Genomic DNA, 17,891 nt, shown 5'->3' with positions numbered 1-17,891 from the left:
CTAGCAGCACCGTACGGTATATACGTTCATGTGCTGGCATACTCCTCGTTTGCAACTTTCACAAGTCCCCGCTGTCTCTGATCAAGTTCCCACCCATGACGCGTGTCAGGTTCATCAGCCGCGACCATCCATGACACTTCCTTTGCACCTTCCAGAGATGCATTAACATCGTCACTCGCTCTCCCGCTGAACGGGCGTAAGAAGCTTGCTTGCAGCCTACAGTTATCGCGCCTTTGCAAGATAGCACCGGCGTCACATGTCATCATTGGAAGCAGACTCACGCCAGCTTACGCCAAGGCCTAGGTGACATATTGACTGAAGGAACGAATCAACTCACTTTGAAATGTGAGAAGAGCTGAGCTGGTTGCGGCCATGCCGCTGCCACAGCCATCAGACTTTAGCATGCACGCCCTATGAGCAGCATGTCAGTCTGGAGCCATCCGTCCCAGTCTACATTCAAGACCAGTCTTTACATTAATCTGAACACTCCAATTATACTTTTTTGAATCCCGTTGCATCATTAAACCACGATAATGGACCTGTCGCGAAAAACGTGCGTAACGTACGTGGCTGCCGACTGCGGCTCCATTATACCAGGGAAGTCCAGGGCGGCTGCGGCTTTCAAAACGGTCGACATCTACCGCAGACTGGTCGAAGCGGGCGTAAATGTTATTGACATCGACATGAGTAAACTCCCCGACTGCGATGACCTGGCCCCAGGACCGGACGTGCTCGATGGAAAGGTGACCTACAAGCCTAGCTCCTTCGTACCAGGCGATATTCGCAATAGGGCGGGCAATCTGGAACTCCTTCGCAGAGTGCGAAGGAAGATGTCCGTAAACTTTCAAGCGGAGCCCAGAGCATTCCAGCTAGTTCTTGGGGGCGAGTGCTGCATGCTGCCAGCCATCCTTTCTTCTGTCAAGAAAGAATACCACGAGTCTACTACGGGTCTCGTCTATATTGACGCGGACACCGATCTGCACTCACCCTTAGACGACGATTGGATGGGCTATTTTGCAAGCATGGTGAGCAAACTTCATACGCAAGATGAACGTAAGACAAACACTGACTTCGTACACTCATCTGCAGACGATGACGCAGCTCATGGCGCGGCCCGGGGCAATTAGTGACGGGTCGGAAGGCACACTAGACCCTGTACTCGCTCGTGAGAAGCTCTGCGATGGTACCAATACAGTTTTCTTCGGCACAAACCTTCCCCACCCGGGGAACAAGCCGAAGCACCTAGCATATCTGAACGACGAGCACTTCAAAGTTATCTCGTCAGAAGCGCTGGCAAACCATCCAGAAGGACGTGCAAACGAAGCATTGGAGCACCTTGAGCAGAACAAGGTTGAGGCTATCTGGGTGCACCTTGATATTGACTCCATTGATCCAGGCGAGTTTCCGCTGGCAAATGTTCCAAACTTTACGGGCGTGACATTTCAGACAATGATGCAGGCTTTGTCAGTGTTCGTGGCTAGCACCAAGGTCGTTGGACTGTCCATCGCAGAGGTCAATCCAGATCATGATCCTGACCTGGCCATGACGACGATGCTAACCAAAGAGATCGTGAGTATGCTTGCGAGAAGGGAACTGGTTGACTCGTTCTGAACGGTCTGGAAATGTGGCCTCAGCACACGAGAAGTGGACGCAGACTGGAAACAAGCGAATAGAACTATTCATCTTCCTAGCCATTCAGCGATTATTCTCCCTTGCATCGTCTATCGTTTGGGCTCGTACACACAAGTGACCTCCTCGTACATCTCCCCATTAACTACCAACCTGATTCTACCTCTCTCTATAAAACCCGCTTTCTGATAGAACGTCTGTGCAGCTTCAACAGTGCTGTCCAAACACGCAGGCACACCTTCTTTCTCGCACAAGTTCATGCCCCAATGCAGCAATAGAGTACCAATACCAAGTCGAGAATAATCAGGTGATACGGCGAGCCACATAAGATCTAGACCTCCAATTAGTCCGCATCTCAGGTCATGCAGAAGCACGTAACACCACCTACCATAGTGCGGCGTATGCCCAATAACTTCCTCCGCAGTCTTTCCAGCAGCCGCTAACCAAGGCCTCAACACGTTCCAATCCGTGCCCTCCGGCAACTTCCAAGCTGGTGGTTTCCAGCCCTGCTCTTCGGCCTTGACCGGATGGTACCACACTGCGTAGCCTACAGTCTTACCTTGCCCTTCCCTTACTTCAGCCTCGTCCGTGTGTTTGGCGACTAGAATTGTAATTTGGGGCTCTTGCATGTCAGCTGAGAATTTTTCTTCGACGCAGCCCTGGAGTGCTGCCCATATAGCAGGGGTGGGGTAGATGGCTCGCATGAGGACGTTGGAGCTGAACGCTTGGACATGTAGGGCGGCGATGTCGACTGCATCCTTGGGCTGTGCTGGGGAAATGGACACGGGCATCGTGCTTGATGTTTGGGCTCTAGAGTTGGTGGATGATGTTTCTGGGTCAGGACCTAGGTACTTGGTGCACAAGGCCGTGGCGTGCATATGTGAACATGGTCAGGTTGGATTTGATGGCTGAGGCTTGAGGGGTCACATGGTTTCTGTCGGCCTCGTGCGACGTGTTTGGATGGATCTAGGAGCAACACAACCAGAGCACGGATAAAGAGCATGTAGTGCGCTGACCAAGTTTGCCCAGGCAGAGCACGAGAGTCGTGTGTAGTCCGTGATGCGCTAGCGGTTTCTACCTTGCCCTTGCTCTGTTCTTGTGAGACCTGTGCGCATAGGGAAGGCCCGTTTGAGGATGGAAAATAATGTGCATGTTGGCTGACACGAGCTGCCTGTTCAGCAGCGAAAGGTGAAAGATTTGAATTGGATAGTTGCTGGCAATTCGACCGCCAAAGCCGTTACGACGTGCCGCAAGAATTATATTTACCACCACCGCGCCCCAAAAATCTTTGGCGCAACCTTGTCTTTCTTGTTCTCGGACACCAGATCAATCCTCTGATGGCCTTTTACATCCACGGCAAGCGTCTCGTAGTCGTAGTCATTCTGACTTGGTCTCTTGGTCAAATGTACATGTACCACGCCCTGCCCCAGCGGCCCCTCAACGTAGAACCTAAAGCGCAGATGCTCGGTGCCCCACTTGTCAGTCTCTTCGGTACTGCTGAGGTAGCGATTGCGCGCCCATCGCGACCAAGAGCCTTCACCAAAAGCAGCAATTTCGGCGCCAGGACCCAGCAGCTTTTGACATCGGGGGTCCTGGCGTATCAGTGTCGTTGCGCGGTTGAAGTAGGCGGTCTTGGAGGAGGGGCTGAAGACATCGGAGAAGAGAAAATAGCCGACGCCGCCCTGGTACAGATGTTAGTCTTGCGCCTCCAAGGATAGATTGGCGAGGGGAAGCTGTACAGTTGCTACGATGCCCACCAGGACCACTACAAAGTTGAAGCTCTGCTGAGTGGTCCGTACTGCCTTTTCGCCTGGTGACAGATCAGACCATCGCACTTGGCCTGTGTCGCCGGTCAGGGATATTGACTTCCTCTGCGGTTTTGGCGGCGGGCTGCTCGTCGACGTGTGTGTGGCTTGTGCATGGTGGGTAGTGGAGAAGGCGATGCGCCCGATGTGCGCTCTGCGATTTGAGGCACGGATGCGCGGTAGGACGAATGTTGGTCGAAGCAGCGCGATGGCTTCCGTAGGCTTGTATACGGCGGCCATTGTGACTATGCGTGCGAGTGAAAGGTGAAGTGGAAGGCATGCGATGTGATGCGATGCATGGATGCGGAGCGGAGCTCGTGTGACGCCGGGCTTGAGGTCAACGCAGCCGCGGCCCGGTTCCTGGACCGGAACCTTACTTTTGGCATCGACACCGCACGCTCTATCAACCTCCCGACCCAACATTCGCTCTTTGAGCACAAACCCACGCTATTTCCAGAGACAAGCGCACTGGTGAAAGTGCAGCCAAGCGAGCATGAGCGCAAATAAGAAGAGCAGCCTTACTGGCTATCTCCCAGATATCCTCATGGCAGCTGCAGCAGTACGTCCATTCCCACAAGCGCGCCACAGTCTCCCCACACCTGCTGTGCCCCTCACTGCCTTGCCGAGTACGTGCTCATATTCCCGTAGCCGCTAATAGCCTACTTCGTAATTCGCAACCTCCTCACACGCCTCGATCCGGAAGCTCAACAAAAAGAAGAAGCCCGCGCCAAAGCCTCAGCCGCCACACGTAAACTCGACGCCATCCTCACAAGTAAACGGCGGAAAAGCTATGGCGAATACGACAGTGAAGATGAGGAAGACACAGAATCCAGGCACAGACGGCCCAGGATACAGGATCTCAATTTGAATACCTATGAGCAGACGATTGCCATGGAGGTGGTTGCGCCCGAGGAGATTCCCGTGAGCTTCGAGGGTACGTCACAAACTTGTTCGGGCTTGAGCCGTGGGCTGCGGAGTTATGCGCATGAGTGCGCGCAAATTGGCCTACTGGAAGCCTGAGTCGCAATGCAACGCTGACACATTCCAGACATTGGCGGCCTCGACTCTATTATTGAGGAGCTCAAGGAGTCCGTCATCTACCCTCTGACTATGCCCCACCTCTATTCGCACTCTTCCTCGCTCCTCAGCGCACCCAGCGGTGTGCTCCTCTACGGCCCTCCCGGCTGCGGAAAGACTATGCTCGCAAAAGCCCTCGCGCACGAATCCGGTGCCTGCTTCATCAACCTACACATCTCGACGTTAACGGAGAAATGGTACGGCGACAGCAACAAGCTCGTCAACGCGGTCTTCAGTCTGGCGAGGAAGCTACAACCAAGTATCGTATTCATCGACGAAATTGACGCAGTCTTGGGACAGAGAAGAAGCGGAGAACACGAGGCCAGCGGAATGGTGAAAGCCGAGTACGTTTAGACACCATCCAATCTCACTTGCGACGAAAGAAGGACTGACAATCCATAGATTTATGACCCACTGGGACGGCCTCGCATCCAGCACCTCCTCTGGCACATCGACCCCCCAGCGAATATGCATCCTCGGCGCCACAAACCGCATCCAAGATATTGACGAAGCCATTCTCCGCCGCATGCCCAAGAAGTTCCCCGTCGCACTCCCTTCGGCCACACAGCGTCACAACATCTTCTCTCTGATCCTACGCGGCACCAAAATCGACCACCAGAACTTTGATCTAAACTACCTAGTCCGCGTCTCGGCTGGTATGAGCGGTTCGGATATCAAGGAGGCGTGTAGAGATGCGGCCATGGGGCCAGTGCGAGAGTACATCAGGAGAAAGAAGGCAGACGGCACGCTGAGGAGCAGCAAAGGGATGGCACAGGGCGATGTCCGCGGACTGAGGACAGAAGACTTCTTCGGTCGGGGAAAGGGGCTGCGCGAGATGGAGAAGGTGGACGATACACGCGAGGAAATGAATGCGCGCGTACGAAGTCGAGTTCACACTACTTCCGAAGAGTCGGAGGAAGCGAGCAGCAGCGACAGCACAGCCAGTGGCGAAGACAGATTCCGCGACTCGGCATACCAGGGCGCGACCAACGAGGCCGTGGTACAGTAATGACAGCGCTGCCATAAACTATCAGTATCGCCTTGTAAAATGTCTGTATATGTTGGAATATCACGAAGACGAGACAAACGTACATATGGGTGGCGTTTCTGTGGGCTAGGCATAGATTTAAGGAAGGGACGTGATACAACGTCACATCATGCTACAATATATCGAATCACAACTGTGAACACCATATCTTTGAAACATCTATATCATTGTATCGTTTTCCGTTACCGTACCTAAGCTACGTGGAGCAGCCACACAATCAAAGTCAAACTGCAACTACAACGGATCCGCCAAGCAAAACAACGCTTGATGCAGACACCTACTTCTCCTCCTCACTTTCCTCACTCTCTTCTTCGTCTTCGTCTTCTTCCTCGTCATCGTCTCCAGCATCGGCTGCAATCTCTTCATCGGCATCATCCGCCTCTACTTCGTCTTCTTGGATCAAAAGGTCCTCCACGGTTCCGCCTTCCTTCTCCAACCGCAAGTACTCATCCCATTCTGGGAACATCTCTGCATCGCCCTCACCGTCCTGAGGTGGCGCGCCAAGGAGTCTAGCAACCTTGGTCTTGTTCTCCTTCTCCAGGGACTCCTTCCATTGCTTGACAAGGCCAGCGGTAGCGCTCGGTTTGTACGTTTGTGAGAAGAGAACAGCCTCGGCGAGGCGGTTGGTCTTGACGAGCAGGTCGATGCACGCCTGGACATCGCCGATTTGCCAGAGCGCAGAGAAGGCTACGTTGTTCGCGGTGGCGTTCTCGGCCAGGGAAGCGAGTTCATGGAGACCAGCAGTATCCGAAGTTGCGCTATAGAGGAGGAGAAGGGAGCCGAGGTCCTTGGCCTTGACAAAGCATTCCTGCGCGAGCTTGACATCCCAGTTTGTGAGAGCAGCATCACCGACAGTCTTCCACTTATGTTCTGTGTCCTGCTCGCGAGCGATTGTAACAGCCTGTTGCAGATCTCCAAGGGACAAAGCGAGATCGAATCGGTGTTCAGGGTCGGTGGCAACCTTGAGCGCCATTTCCTTGTAGCCTTGACCTTCCAAGAATCGAGCAATCTTGTTGTTTTGATCCTTGGGCACAGAGGGAAGCGTCTCCTCGGCGGCTTCAAGATCACCTCGGAGGATAAGTGTCTGGTACTCAACGACGGCCAGAGACAGAACGAAGGAGACCACATTCACATCCTTGTCGGCGACATAGATTCTGGAATCACGAGGTAGATATCCAAGGACGTAGTGAGGCGAGTCGAAGTGAGAAATAGTGTACGTTTGGTCGCCGACAAGGTAGTTCAGGCGATTTGTGCTGTTTGTGTAGATGAAGCAGTCTCCAACCCAGGTGCCAGTGCGAACGCTGTTCGTCATTAGCTTGAGGTTTCAGTAATGGTTTCCTAGAACGTACCTCTCGTTGATGTCGCACACAACTTCGAATGCAGACTCGGCGCCATCCTCGTCCACTTCGCCGTTTTGCATGGCTTCTAGGTAGTTCTCCCTAGAGTAGCGGAGGACATAAAATGTGTCTTCCGTGGCAAGCGTCACGAGTTCCCCGCTCTCAGACCAGTAGACGCTCTTGGGCTCGACCTCTATCCGTCGAACCAAGGCGCCAGAGTCCCAGTCGAATAGGCCAATGCCGCCTTGACCCTTCACACCCAGAAGCACACCGCCACTCAAGCCGTCAGCTGAGAAACCAACATTCAGTACACTCCGCTCCTTGAAGTTGCGGAAAATCTTGACACTAGTAGAGGATTCCCGAATGGCGTAGTCCTTGTCGTGTTCTTTCGAAGCCCAGCAAAAGTCGAGAGCACTACCGAAAGCTTGGTTACGGAGAACAAGCGCAGTGTAGATGATGTATTCGCCATCACCGCAAACTGCTACGAAACGTCCGTTGGGCGAGTGCAGCAATGACTGCGGGTACAGCTCTGTTGAACCAAGATCCTTACTGGGGAGGGAGAGCCTCTCTCCATCCTTGAGCTGGTCGCTGCCTTTGATCACCGAGGTGAGAATGTCGTTGTTCTTGGCCCAGAGTAACTTTCCGCTACCGTCCATGCTGACAGCTGGCTCTTCACGACCCATGGTGATGACGACAGCTCCGTCATCGAATCCCAGTGCCACGCCGTTTCTTCCTTTCTGGTACGATACACACCATGCGCGCTCCAACCCATAGTTCAGGGACTGTTCCAACCGGTAGGTCGACGAGTGCCAGATTTTGATTGTGCCGTCTTCCGATCCAGAGATGATGACGGGGAGCTCAGGGTGGTATACGGCGAAACTGACATTAGAAGTATGGCCTTCGAGTGTCGCAATCAGCGCTTTTGTTGTGTAGTCCCAAACCTTGACTGTCCGATCATCGGAGGTTGTAAGGAGATATGGCTTGTCCGACTGGGGGTAGTAATCGATGAAGTTGACACCCTTGGTCTCGTGCGCCTCGAGCGTAAAGTTGGGAGTAGAGCTGCCGAGGGACCATATCTTGACGGTTCGGTCGAGACACGCGGAGGCGAATGTGTTGGGGTCTTTGGGATTTATCGCGATACCCATAACGTAGTGTTGGTGGCCAGCGAATTCTTGTACGCCTGCTCTCTGTCAGCATATGCCATGTCTTTTGGTATGACCACTCCACATACACTTCCACGACTTGTCCCAGTCCCAGAGCTTTATAGTCATGTCATCCTAAAGCCACATCAGCTTCGCTTCTGCGTTGTTCAGATTTGTTACCCACACTGGCGGTAAGGACGAAAGGTTGTGTTGGGTGGACAGCGATTGCGCGGATGTAATCGGGGTGTGCCTCGAAAGATGTGACCTTCTCGGAGGTGTTGTAGTTGTAGACGCGCAACTGGAAGTCATCGGAACCTAAGTGTACATGTCAACTTCTCTTCCAATAGTTTCGGGTCCTTCAGGCTTTACCAGCGACTATCCAGTTCTTCCTCGCAATGAAGCGACCAGCGCGCACGGGTACGTCGGTAAGCTCGAAGGTTTTGACAATCGATTGTGATATATACGACCAGATGTGGACGTGTCCTGCCTCTGTCAGCACCTCGCCTGCAGCGTGGAGGACCAGCTGTGCATACCGCTGTATAAAGTCGTAAGGATCCATGGCTCGGTCGGGTGAAAGTCTTTGGGGATATTTAGCGGTGAAAATGTCTAGCAGAGCTGCTGTTCTTACCAATGCCTGTAACATGTTAGTGTACGTCTTGGTAAGTCTGTCCATCGAGGCTACTCACCTTTGACACGCTCCGACCGCGCGAAAAGCTGCCTCTATATTCAAAGCCGAGTTAGAATTGCTCTTTGCTGCTAACGAATGCAACGGCGCATTGTTGCGTACCTTGACGTCCAGACGCATTGTTGTAGCTCAATTGTGTATCGCGGAGGGGTGGATTATGGGAACGTGGCTTTACTAGCCAGTCCACAGATGCGCAGGCAGTCGCGGAAAGAGACAAGAAAACGTGAACGGGTATCGATGGTATAGAGGTCCAGAGAGGGAGAAAGCCAGTCACGGGATTCGCTGGGGTGTTACTGCTTGGTGTCCTCCGCAATGTGTTCGATGTTCGGCGGAGCTGCGCCAAGACAGCGACAGGGTTCAGGCAGCTATTTCCCACTGCGGCAGGTTCGAAAAACCGTCGATAGCAGACGAAATGCGCAACATTACCGCCTCCGCTAGCTGCACGGGGCTGTAGATCCTACGCCGTGCGTTCAATACATCATCTCATCTGTGCACGATGCGAGCAGCCCTTGGGACATTGCGGCTGCTCATGTGGGACCCTGCGGCTTTGCGCCTGCGTGCCTCAAGTCACGTAAGTGGGCTCGTTATGCTCAACAAGTAAGTGAATTCTTTTTCAATTCCGACCCTACAACTATGTACTCGGAACGACAGCCTCCCCACAAGTAGCCCCTGCGCGCTGCCGCTCATGCATGTACAACGCATAACGAATATATCGACAGCAACCCCAAACCCTCCACCCATGGCATGAAATGGCCATTTCATATATCAATAAGATGACGAGAGGAAAAAACGGTCTAGCTTGACTAAGCGTAGACTGGTATCTTAGAAGTGAAATACAGTGAAAGGAGAATATATGTTAAAGTATAGTGTGTAAGTTTATGGTGGGTTAAGCGAACGTGTCCGAACGGTAGTGATGAGAGATTTGCTTCGCGGCTGGATCCTGAACACCAGCTTGGATGAGGTCGGTGCGACGACAAGTTGTTGTTGATACGGGGCAAAGCTGGTCGCTGGGACGGAGGTGTTCTGGAAGGCACGAGGCGGAGCCATCCACGTCCAGTCTATGGTACAACGACGAAGACTTTGTGGGGGAGGGAACGGGTTGTGATGCTTTAGTTCCAGCCAAGAGAGTTCTCAGCCATGACCGGAGCTGAGATCTGCTGTGTTCGGACACTGCGACCCTGAGTGGTACTGCTGCCTTGGCTGCCGCGACTACCAGGCGTCATTCGACCATTCCGAGCGCCATGCATCCAAGCAGCAGCGCCACCTGGAATTGAACCGTAGGTCATGCGGCTTGTGCTGGGAACAGAGCTCGAGCGCTGGTGGGCCATACGCTTGTTCCTGTATCGGCGAGCAACAAAGAACATGGCTGCACCGTAGGCAATAGCACCAACAATGGCACTGCTAGCGACGATGGCGCTGGTCTTGTTGACAGTGCGGCTGGCGCCGATGTCGCCTCCCATAGCACCACCATCGCCAGAACCACCTGTGGACTCAGCACCTGGTTCGGCAGCCGCATTGGCAGGGCTGTTGTCACCCGGCAGCTTGCCCGCGGGAAGAGGGCAGGCGGTGTTGATCAAGGTCGTGAGGTCGTTCACTGTCGAGTTTTTGTTGTGCCAGAAAGCATCGGCGGGGTTGCGGAGCTGCGCTGCGAGCTTCGTCTGGAGATCCTGTGGAATGGTGAACAAGGCGAGAGTAGTGATGAAACCCTGGTACTCCATGGTGTTGAGAGGCTTCAGACCGAAGTTCTTGACCTCAGAGGTTGAGATGTTCAAACCGTCTGCGATAGCAATTGGCAGGTAGTGGAAAATTTGCTGCCCACCATCGTTTGCAGACACGAACGGGTAGTTGAGCGGCCACTTGAAACACACTTGGCCCATGAAGCTGTTGTCTGGCCTCTCAGGAGGGACTCCTCCAGGCGGCGCAATCATCTGTGGTAGACTCGAGGGAATGCTGCTGACGGTGGGACTAGGGGTTGGCATCGTCGAAGCCTCAACGATGATGCTGGTACCAACGATGAGAGAAGTTGCGCTATCGGTGGCGGTCGGCGTAAGAGAGAAGACCGGCGGCGCCTTGCTAGTGGTAGTCGGTAGGGCTGGAATAGTGATCGAAGCAGGGCTCTTGGTGGATGTAGGCTTGGGTGTCTCTGAAGTTGGTGGTGGAGTGGACACAACAACGGATGACGGAGCAACGGAGCCGGTGCTGAAGAAAGAAGTGGGAGCATCGCTAAGGGTGGCATTACCAGCACTCGAAGGGCTCAGAGTACCGGCGGCAGTCGAAGTAGCTGACGAAGGTCCTTCCGAAGCCGGGACAGTGAGAGATTGGCTACCTGACGAAGTTGGAACTGGGGACGCAGATGTGCCGATAGAACCTGTACCAGAAGGAGTGATGCCTGAGCTTCCGGAGCCTGAGGGTAAAGCAGTTCCCGAAGATGCTGAAGGTGTAATGCTTGCAGTCTCGGAGGCTGTAGGCCCAACGCTGGAGGAGAGAGCCTCGGAGGCAGGCACGCCAGACGAAGAAACGACTTCAGAGGTTGGGGTAGGCACGGCACCGGATGGCAAGAGTCCTGAAGAAGGAAGGATGCCAGACGATGGTAGGATACCTGACGAGATTGGCAGGCCTGACGAAGGGGGGAGAACTCCGGAAGACAGCAAGCTTGAGGGCAAGACAGTCGGGATGATAATGGGACCAGTGCCGGTGGGAAGAGCTGAGTTCAAATCAGACAGAATGCTTGATATAGCACTGGGCACCACAGAGACAGGAAGATCCGATACAACTGAGGACAACAGCGAGGAGATTGCCGGAGGAAGAATGCCGGACGCGCTAGCAGAAGCTACTGATGTGGGTGCAGTGGATGCAACACCGCTACCGGTAGGCAGGACACCAGATACGACCGACGATATAAGTCCCGGTACGTCGAGGATCGGGGAGCTGGTAGCTACGGTCTCTGAAGTAGGAATGGCTCCAGAGCTCAAGGGAGAAGTCGGTGTCGCAGTCGAAGCAGCAGAATCACCAGTGCCCAAAGCCGTAGTGATGCCGATGACAATGCCAGATGATGGCAGAAGGGGTGCGCCAGTCGAAGCAACCTGGGAGGTGGCTGTCGGGACTTCTGATGCGAGGAGCGAGGACAACAGTCCACCAACTAGGCCTCCAGATGACGTTGGTTGGACAACGGTCTCAGGAATACCTCCAGTGGTGCCAACCTCGGAAGTAGCGGCAGGTGGAAGAATCGACGAAAGTAGCCCGCCAAGAAGGCCCCCAGACGAAGTGGGCTGAACGATGGTCTCAGGAATACCTCCAGTGGAGCCAACTTCAGAAGTTGGCACGGGTGGAAGGATTGACGACAAGAAACCACCAAGTAGGCCACCGGAAGAGGTAGGCTGAACAATTGTCTCAGGAATGCCACCAGTGGAGCCGATCTCAGGAGTAGGGGTGGGTGCGAGTAGCGTTGAAAGGAGACCACCAACCAGGCCGCCGGATGAGGTAGGCTGCACAATCGATTCAGGAACACCGCCTGTCGATCCAGGGACAATGAAAGGCCCCTGGAAGCTGGATGCAGCAGGAGAGTTTGGTGCAGCAGAAGAAGCAGGAGACGCAGTGGGTGTCACGATAGTCTCCGGGATGCCTCCAGTGGAGCCGACAGCTTGCTCTGATGACTGGGCAATAGTCGATGAAACTACCTGGGTAGGTTGGACAACAGATGTGGGAACACCGCCAGTGGATCCAATGATTGGGTTCAGAAGCGATGAGAGAAGCCCACCAACGAGACCAGCAGAAGTCGTTGTTGCAGTAGGTGTGTCGACAGCTGAAGACGATGGCTGCACAATGACATCCGGCAGTCCGCCTGTCGAGGCAGGGGTATTCTCAACACCAGGAGGCGTCGAGGTCGGCTGTACGATGGCTGAAGTTGGCTGCACGATGGTCTCGGGAATGCTGCCGGTAGAAGGCGCTGGCTTGCTGTCGACAGCGGAGGATGACGGTTGGACGATTACGTCAGGCAGCGCTCCAGTTGGGGCAGCCGCTGAGCTCTGAGCGGTCGAAGAAGCTGGAGTATCTTCAACGGCAGTCGAAGAGGCCGCAGCTGAGCTTTGGACAGTGGAGGTTGGTGGGACGATGATCTCAGGTAGGAGGCCAGTGGAGCCGAGGATAGGACCCAGAATAGGGCTGTCAGCCTTGGTAGAAGATGCGGCGCTGCTTTGGGCGGTTGATGTAGGCTGCACAATAGTCTCGGGGAGGCCACTAGTAGTGCCAATCTCGGCCGCTGAAGAAACAGCGGTTGTTGGCCGAGGTTCGGAGATAGGCTCGGGCGTGGTGGTCTCGACAGGCTTCTCGCTTTTAGGTGCTTCGGGAGTAGGCGAGGGAGCAGCGGTAGATGATGGCACAGGGATGGATTCCTGAATTTGGCTTGACGAGCTGACGATGGAGCTCAACGATTCGACTGCAGAGCTCGATGCCGCAGGCGGCGGTGGTGAGAAGACGCTGCTTTCTGAGAGAGGTGCGCTAGAGGAGCTCTCTACCAACGTGGAGGACAAGGTGCCGGTCGTGTCTGCGTCGCTGGTGCTGACTAGCACATCTGAGGAAGAGGCAAGAGCCGATGAATCGGAACTACCGCGGAACAGCGATTCAATGAAAGATGGGAAGTCCATCTGGCGGGACGAGAGCTGCTCAGTAGTGCTGCTAGACGAGTAGCTGGTTGATGGCTCTGGAGTAGCCGCAGGGGTCGTCGCATTTGTAACGATTTGTCGCTTCACGTGCCTAGCGAAGTAGTATCGGGGACGGCCTTGGGTTTGTTGTGGTCCTGGTGCGGGCATGGCCTCTGCTGTCGTGAGGAGCGGGCCAGAGCCGGAAAGACTGGCCAGGACCAAGGCGGCGGCCCATACTGTGGTTGAGCGAGGCATTGTTACGATTATGATGCCTGGTTATGAATAATTAGGTATCTCGAGAGTCTCGAAGGCAATGTACGTAGAAGCCTGCGGGTGTTAGCCATGGCATTTGCAGTGCAAGTGGAAAAAACATACTGTCAGGGCTATGGTAAACGAGTGTACTTGACGATTGTCAATGATGGATAAAGAATGGACCTGTCGCATGTTAGTCTTCGCGGAGAAAGCGCGTCGCTGAGCTGGGTGACTCACTAGACTGTCGATGCAGCTAGGAATAGATGGTTCCACAGGCGATACGATTGAAGCGTCGTCGCAATGTACTCGGGTTGGTCGCGGGACTATGCTGTCATGTTTGACACTGACAGGTACCGGAGAATAGTCGTCGCGTGGGTCTAGAAGCACGCGGTACCGAACCAGGGCCGATCAGAGATTGGTACGCACGTGGATGACAGCGAGCGAGCAGGTGGGCGACAAAAAATCGTGGGAGTGGTCGAGGCACTCTAGGCACGATTGCGTTTTCTTTATTCCTGAGCAGCGGGTGGCCGTGCGTGTCGTAAGTGGTCAGCGGGGCTGGGGCGCGTTTTCGTGGGTGGTGCGATGCTAAAACGAGCGGCGACGACGTTGATAGGCAACGGTCAGATTACTAGTAATTGCGGCGACGGAGCGGAATTGCTTTTGAAGGAGTGTTCGTGATTCGGAGAATCGTGCAAGGGAGCGTGAGGCCTGAGGCGACGTGGAGAGCGGTGCTTGACGGTCGGGGGAGAGAGCCACGGGGAGCCACGGGCGGGGAATGCGCAGAGTCGATATTTGAATGCGCCCGTTGGGGGGTTGTCGGCGGGTGGTGGAGAAGAGGTCGGCTTGGGGCGTGGGCGACGGGTAGTGAAGAAGAAGAGAAGACAGGGCGCCGGTCAGCAGCAGTCGCCCAGGTGTCCAGGCCAAAACGGCGGCAGGCAGGGGCGAGGGGCGGAAGAGGGAAAGCGCCGTGGGCTGCGAGTCGCCAACGTGTGCTCCCTGCAGGAGAACCAACTGCTCACCACTAGTGCCAGTGTCCACGACGGGGAAAGCCAGGGTTTCGCGCGGCGGGCCTCTGCATTCGATAGTCGCAAAATAGAACGGCGCTTGCTGCAGAGGGAAGTAGTTCGCTATTGACGTCGCTGGTGGAGACGATGCAGAGGGTTCATGTGACAGGAGACAGACAGCAAGACTTCAGAGGCTGCGACGACAAAAGGCGAAGCGGACATTGTGTCCCCATCAGCAGCAGATTGCGCATGCCGCCACGGTGCGCCTGTGGATTAATTTGCATCTGGCCGCGAGGCCCTGGTCGTGCAGACGGCTGTGAGCTCAAACCGCACTAGCCAAGGGTAATATATACCCCGGCTGTGCTACCGTACAGCCCAAGACATGGTGTATCCCTTGCCTACGACACGGCGACTGAACCCTCAATTTCGAGGAATTTGAAGGCGGCCGACTGCGCAGTGTTGATGTCCATCTCCAGCGCCTTGCTCCCCACCGTTCGATGCGCACGCTGCTGGAGAAGGAACGGCCATCAGGCGGCCAATAAGAGAAGGCGCAGCCCTTGCCCTTGCCGAGCCCTTCATTTCGGCATGACACGGGTCCCACTCGCATGCGAATGATGATGATCGCTCACCACCACGCCTCATGCTGCACCCAACCCCGTGGACATGCTTTGATTGTTCGCGCTCAGAAGCAATATCGCGGTACCTTCCTGGGCCCTGCACACTGTTATTCCAACGTCTCTACCGGCCGACAGTGGAAAATGCAGGGCTGCGTATCGTCTGCAGCCACCTAATTCCTTCGCTGCTGAGCGAGCCATTCTGCCGGCCTTGTGTCCACAGTCATTCCGAAGTGCGACCAACTACTACCGTATCCACACTATCGTTTTTTTGACAGCCATGTGCGCTTTGCCTGCATTGTCTTCTCGACGACTCGCCAAAGTTCGTCCTAGGACAGACGGCTGGTTTCGACTTCTGCTCGCCGCCTCCACGCCTGCGCCCCAGCGAACGACATGAACTTTACAGCGCCCTAGGTTCGAGGTACCAGCCCCTGTCCGTGGCTAGCCTTCACTTGGACTGCAGCCTCGACATCGGCTGCTGGTACCGGTACTTCCTGACTGGACTGTCCTTCATCTCTCAAGTCAGCATGGCCTTGACTGACGCCATTCCATCAGCGCCTCAAATACACATTCCGTCCTCTAACGTTTCATCTCTCCCTCGGTCTGCGACTGCGAACGCCTGCCACAGCTATATTTGGCTGTCTGTCAAAGTTCTACAAACATTCCACCTGACGGGTGCCGAGGCTCGCCTTGCCATCGGGTACTGTGACTCGTTTCAAGCTCCTGCGTGGCACTGTACGAGGAAGGTGCGAAGATCCAACCCGCACAAGACTGTGCCGATCCAATGGTCCAGCCAATGCACCGCGGCATCGGGCTGTCTCCTTGTCTACTGGGATTCCCCTTTCTGTCGCTTTGCTTTACCATTTGGTCGAGGCCAACATATCCGTAATTCCATCGCATCGCAAGGAGACTTCCGCCGCCACGGTTAAACATGTCGATTGAGGCTGGTCGATTGCAAGCGCGTTGTTGTGCTGTGCATGGTGACATTCTCTGATACCAGTGTTGTTCAGTATTCTGAGACTACCCTTGCCGGCATGCGCTTGAACGTTTCGAAACCATTCCCGCCGACTAGAAGAAGAACATTACTTAAGTATCTGAACATATAGACCCAGGCCCCGCATCTACGTTGGGCACGGCCGCGGTTATCATGTTCATGCTATCTTTCTTGCCCTATACTTTATGCAGCTTCAACCACAGGAGGCTCTAATGCATCTTCTGCTTTCTGACTTATGCGGTTGTTTCCTGTCAGATCCACATGCCGTGGCTTCTCGCAGGGTCATTGTTTATGGATCCTGTCTCCCGAAACGTGTTCTGTATCGCGACCACGAGGATCGGTGGGGCGTGACGGCACGCATGAACCTATAAACTCCATCTCCACTTTTGTGGCCAAGCAGTCTTTAGATCTGGCCATTACTGGCCTCCAGAAGCCTCCCATTGGACTTGTGTATATGGTTTGCACGATATGTGTCTCCGTCTGTTGTTTTTGGAGTGCCACTGGGGATGAAGAGACAGCCCGTAAACCTTGACATCAGGTTGAGGCATATGGCCGTATACGTGTACAACTAAAACAGATGTCTCATGACGTGGCAATCGTTGCGAGTCACAGAAGATCTACGACAAGAGTTTGTTCGTCTTCTGCCAACCCTTCGCTGACGACCGCTGCATTCACACTCGTCATAGTCTGTCCAATCTTTGCTCTTCCCACCATGTAGAGTAGCCACTTGCAGACCCAGGCAACCAGCATCCCCAGGACGACGCCAACTCCTCCTTCGCCGCCACACACAGCGTCATAGTCCCACCGTAGCCATCCCCAGTCACCATACTCCACTCCTCTTGCTGAGTGAATGTGCCCGCAGACATGGAGTTGCGGCTTCACACGCCAAAGTTCTCGCTGAAGATGTGCACAGCCCTGCAAATAAGATGGGTTCGCGGGTGACGAGTCGAGGTGGCCTTTAGCTGGGCCATGTGTAACGAGTATGTCCGTTGCTTTTGGGACAGTGTTGGACCATACGTCTTTTGCTGAGTACTGGAACGCCCAGTTGCCATATTTCGGTGTCATGGGGCTTCCGTAAACCTTGACGTTCCTGTCCTGAACGACAAGCACCCTCAACTCGTTCTCAAGGTATACTACGCCTCCCCACATAAGTTGTCGAAGTTTGCGTTCATTATTCCCTAGGCTTGTAAGGCGTGGGTTGCGGCGAAAGAAGGATTGATCGAGAAGCAAATCGTGATTCCCTGCTATCACGACCTTGTGTTGATGTGGCAGGCTGTTCAACCATTTAAGCTGTAGTTGGAGCTCTTCGAATGTGCCGTTGACTGTCAAGTCACCAGCGTGAATCAAGATGTCGCCGTTCGGTACACGGGGTTGCTCGTTGTGCGTATCGGAGATGCAGACGACCCTAACAGGAGTCGTAGACGAGTCCTTTGATGTTGTAGAACAGGACTCCGGCAGTGTTGAAGGCGGTCGGTGGGCATATAACCACTGTGCGATGAAGAGTATTGGGTCCTGCTGCAGGCGCTGCCATGCTGATGGCAGTTCGAGCGCGAAGGGGTTGGACTTGCCAAATGTAAATGGTGTGTTTGTGGTTGTCATGTTGCAACGCAATATGTAAATCAAGTCGCTGTGAACAGTTCTTCATGTATGTAGCAAGACGCGTT

At 54.4% G+C, this 17,891-nt stretch overlaps 8 protein-coding genes across 8 annotated transcripts; 2 read left to right on the top strand and 6 right to left on the bottom strand.

Moving 5' to 3' along the window:
• The first annotated feature begins 400 nt into the window (after positions 1-400).
• On the top strand, positions 401-1,666 carry BKA58DRAFT_146188 (uncharacterized protein). Its single transcript, XM_046164688.1, has 2 exons — positions 401-1,025; positions 1,090-1,666. Exons 1-2 carry the CDS (start codon positions 534-536, stop codon positions 1,609-1,611), a joined length of 1,014 nt encoding a protein of 337 aa, XP_046026030.1. The 5' UTR covers positions 401-533; the 3' UTR covers positions 1,612-1,666.
• Positions 1,667-1,721: 55 nt separating this feature from the next.
• BKA58DRAFT_438558 (acyl-CoA N-acyltransferase) lies at positions 1,722-2,420 on the bottom strand (the record flags this gene model as incomplete). Its single annotated transcript, XM_046173596.1, has 2 exons — positions 1,722-1,960; positions 2,018-2,420. The coding sequence occupies 2 exons, from the start codon at positions 2,418-2,420 to the stop codon at positions 1,722-1,724; spliced, it is 642 nt and encodes a 213-aa protein (XP_046026029.1).
• A 471-nt stretch (positions 2,421-2,891) lies between these two features.
• On the bottom strand, positions 2,892-3,674 carry BKA58DRAFT_410541 (TIM21-domain-containing protein; the record flags this gene model as incomplete). Its single annotated transcript, XM_046172229.1, has 2 exons — positions 2,892-3,311; positions 3,369-3,674. 2 exons carry the CDS (start codon positions 3,672-3,674, stop codon positions 2,892-2,894), a joined length of 726 nt encoding a protein of 241 aa, XP_046026028.1.
• Positions 3,675-3,728: 54 nt separating this feature from the next.
• On the top strand, positions 3,729-5,703 carry BKA58DRAFT_468231 (P-loop containing nucleoside triphosphate hydrolase protein). The gene is made up of 4 exons (XM_046175098.1): positions 3,729-3,993; positions 4,083-4,368; positions 4,483-4,855; positions 4,914-5,703. Exons 1-4 carry the CDS (start codon positions 3,928-3,930, stop codon positions 5,518-5,520), a joined length of 1,332 nt encoding a protein of 443 aa, XP_046026027.1. The 5' UTR covers positions 3,729-3,927; the 3' UTR covers positions 5,521-5,703.
• Positions 5,681-9,078, bottom strand: BKA58DRAFT_382044 (coatomer WD associated region-domain-containing protein). The gene is made up of 9 exons (XM_046170063.1): positions 8,826-9,078; positions 8,725-8,758; positions 8,667-8,672; positions 8,572-8,616; positions 8,408-8,521; positions 8,223-8,353; positions 8,128-8,173; positions 6,909-8,076; positions 5,681-6,860 (listed from the first exon to the last, which is right to left on the bottom strand). Exons 1-9 carry the CDS (start codon positions 8,841-8,843, stop codon positions 5,837-5,839), a joined length of 2,586 nt encoding a protein of 861 aa, XP_046026026.1. The 5' UTR covers positions 8,844-9,078; the 3' UTR covers positions 5,681-5,836.
• A 580-nt stretch (positions 9,079-9,658) lies between these two features.
• BKA58DRAFT_146153 (uncharacterized protein) lies at positions 9,659-13,960 on the bottom strand. The gene is made up of 3 exons (XM_046164687.1): positions 13,853-13,960; positions 13,739-13,798; positions 9,659-13,690 (listed from the first exon to the last, which is right to left on the bottom strand). The coding sequence occupies exon 3, from the start codon at positions 13,616-13,618 to the stop codon at positions 9,833-9,835; it is 3,786 nt and encodes a 1,261-aa protein (XP_046026025.1). The 5' UTR covers positions 13,619-13,690; positions 13,739-13,798; positions 13,853-13,960; the 3' UTR covers positions 9,659-9,832.
• On the bottom strand, positions 13,961-14,841 carry BKA58DRAFT_455988 (uncharacterized protein; the record flags this gene model as incomplete). The annotated part of the gene is made up of 2 exons (XM_046174576.1): positions 13,961-14,687; positions 14,798-14,841. The coding sequence occupies 2 exons, from the start codon at positions 14,839-14,841 to the stop codon at positions 14,201-14,203; spliced, it is 531 nt and encodes a 176-aa protein (XP_046026024.1). The 3' UTR covers positions 13,961-14,200.
• A 951-nt stretch (positions 14,842-15,792) lies between these two features.
• BKA58DRAFT_428617 (putative calcineurin-like phosphoesterase) lies at positions 15,793-17,826 on the bottom strand (the record flags this gene model as incomplete). Its single annotated transcript, XM_046173019.1, has 2 exons — positions 15,793-15,852; positions 16,888-17,826. 2 exons carry the CDS (start codon positions 17,824-17,826, stop codon positions 15,793-15,795), a joined length of 999 nt encoding a protein of 332 aa, XP_046026023.1.
• Positions 17,827-17,891: the final 65 nt, after the last annotated feature.

The sequence above is a fragment of the Alternaria rosae genome (genome assembly GCF_020736505.1).
Source record: "Alternaria rosae strain MPI-PUGE-AT-0040 chromosome Unknown BKA58scaffold_4, whole genome shotgun sequence".
In the NCBI taxonomy this organism is placed as follows: Eukaryota; Fungi; Ascomycota; class Dothideomycetes; order Pleosporales; family Pleosporaceae; genus Alternaria; species Alternaria rosae.
The sequence above is the reverse complement of the archived record's forward strand: the minus strand, read 5'-3'. Positions and strand labels throughout refer to the sequence as shown.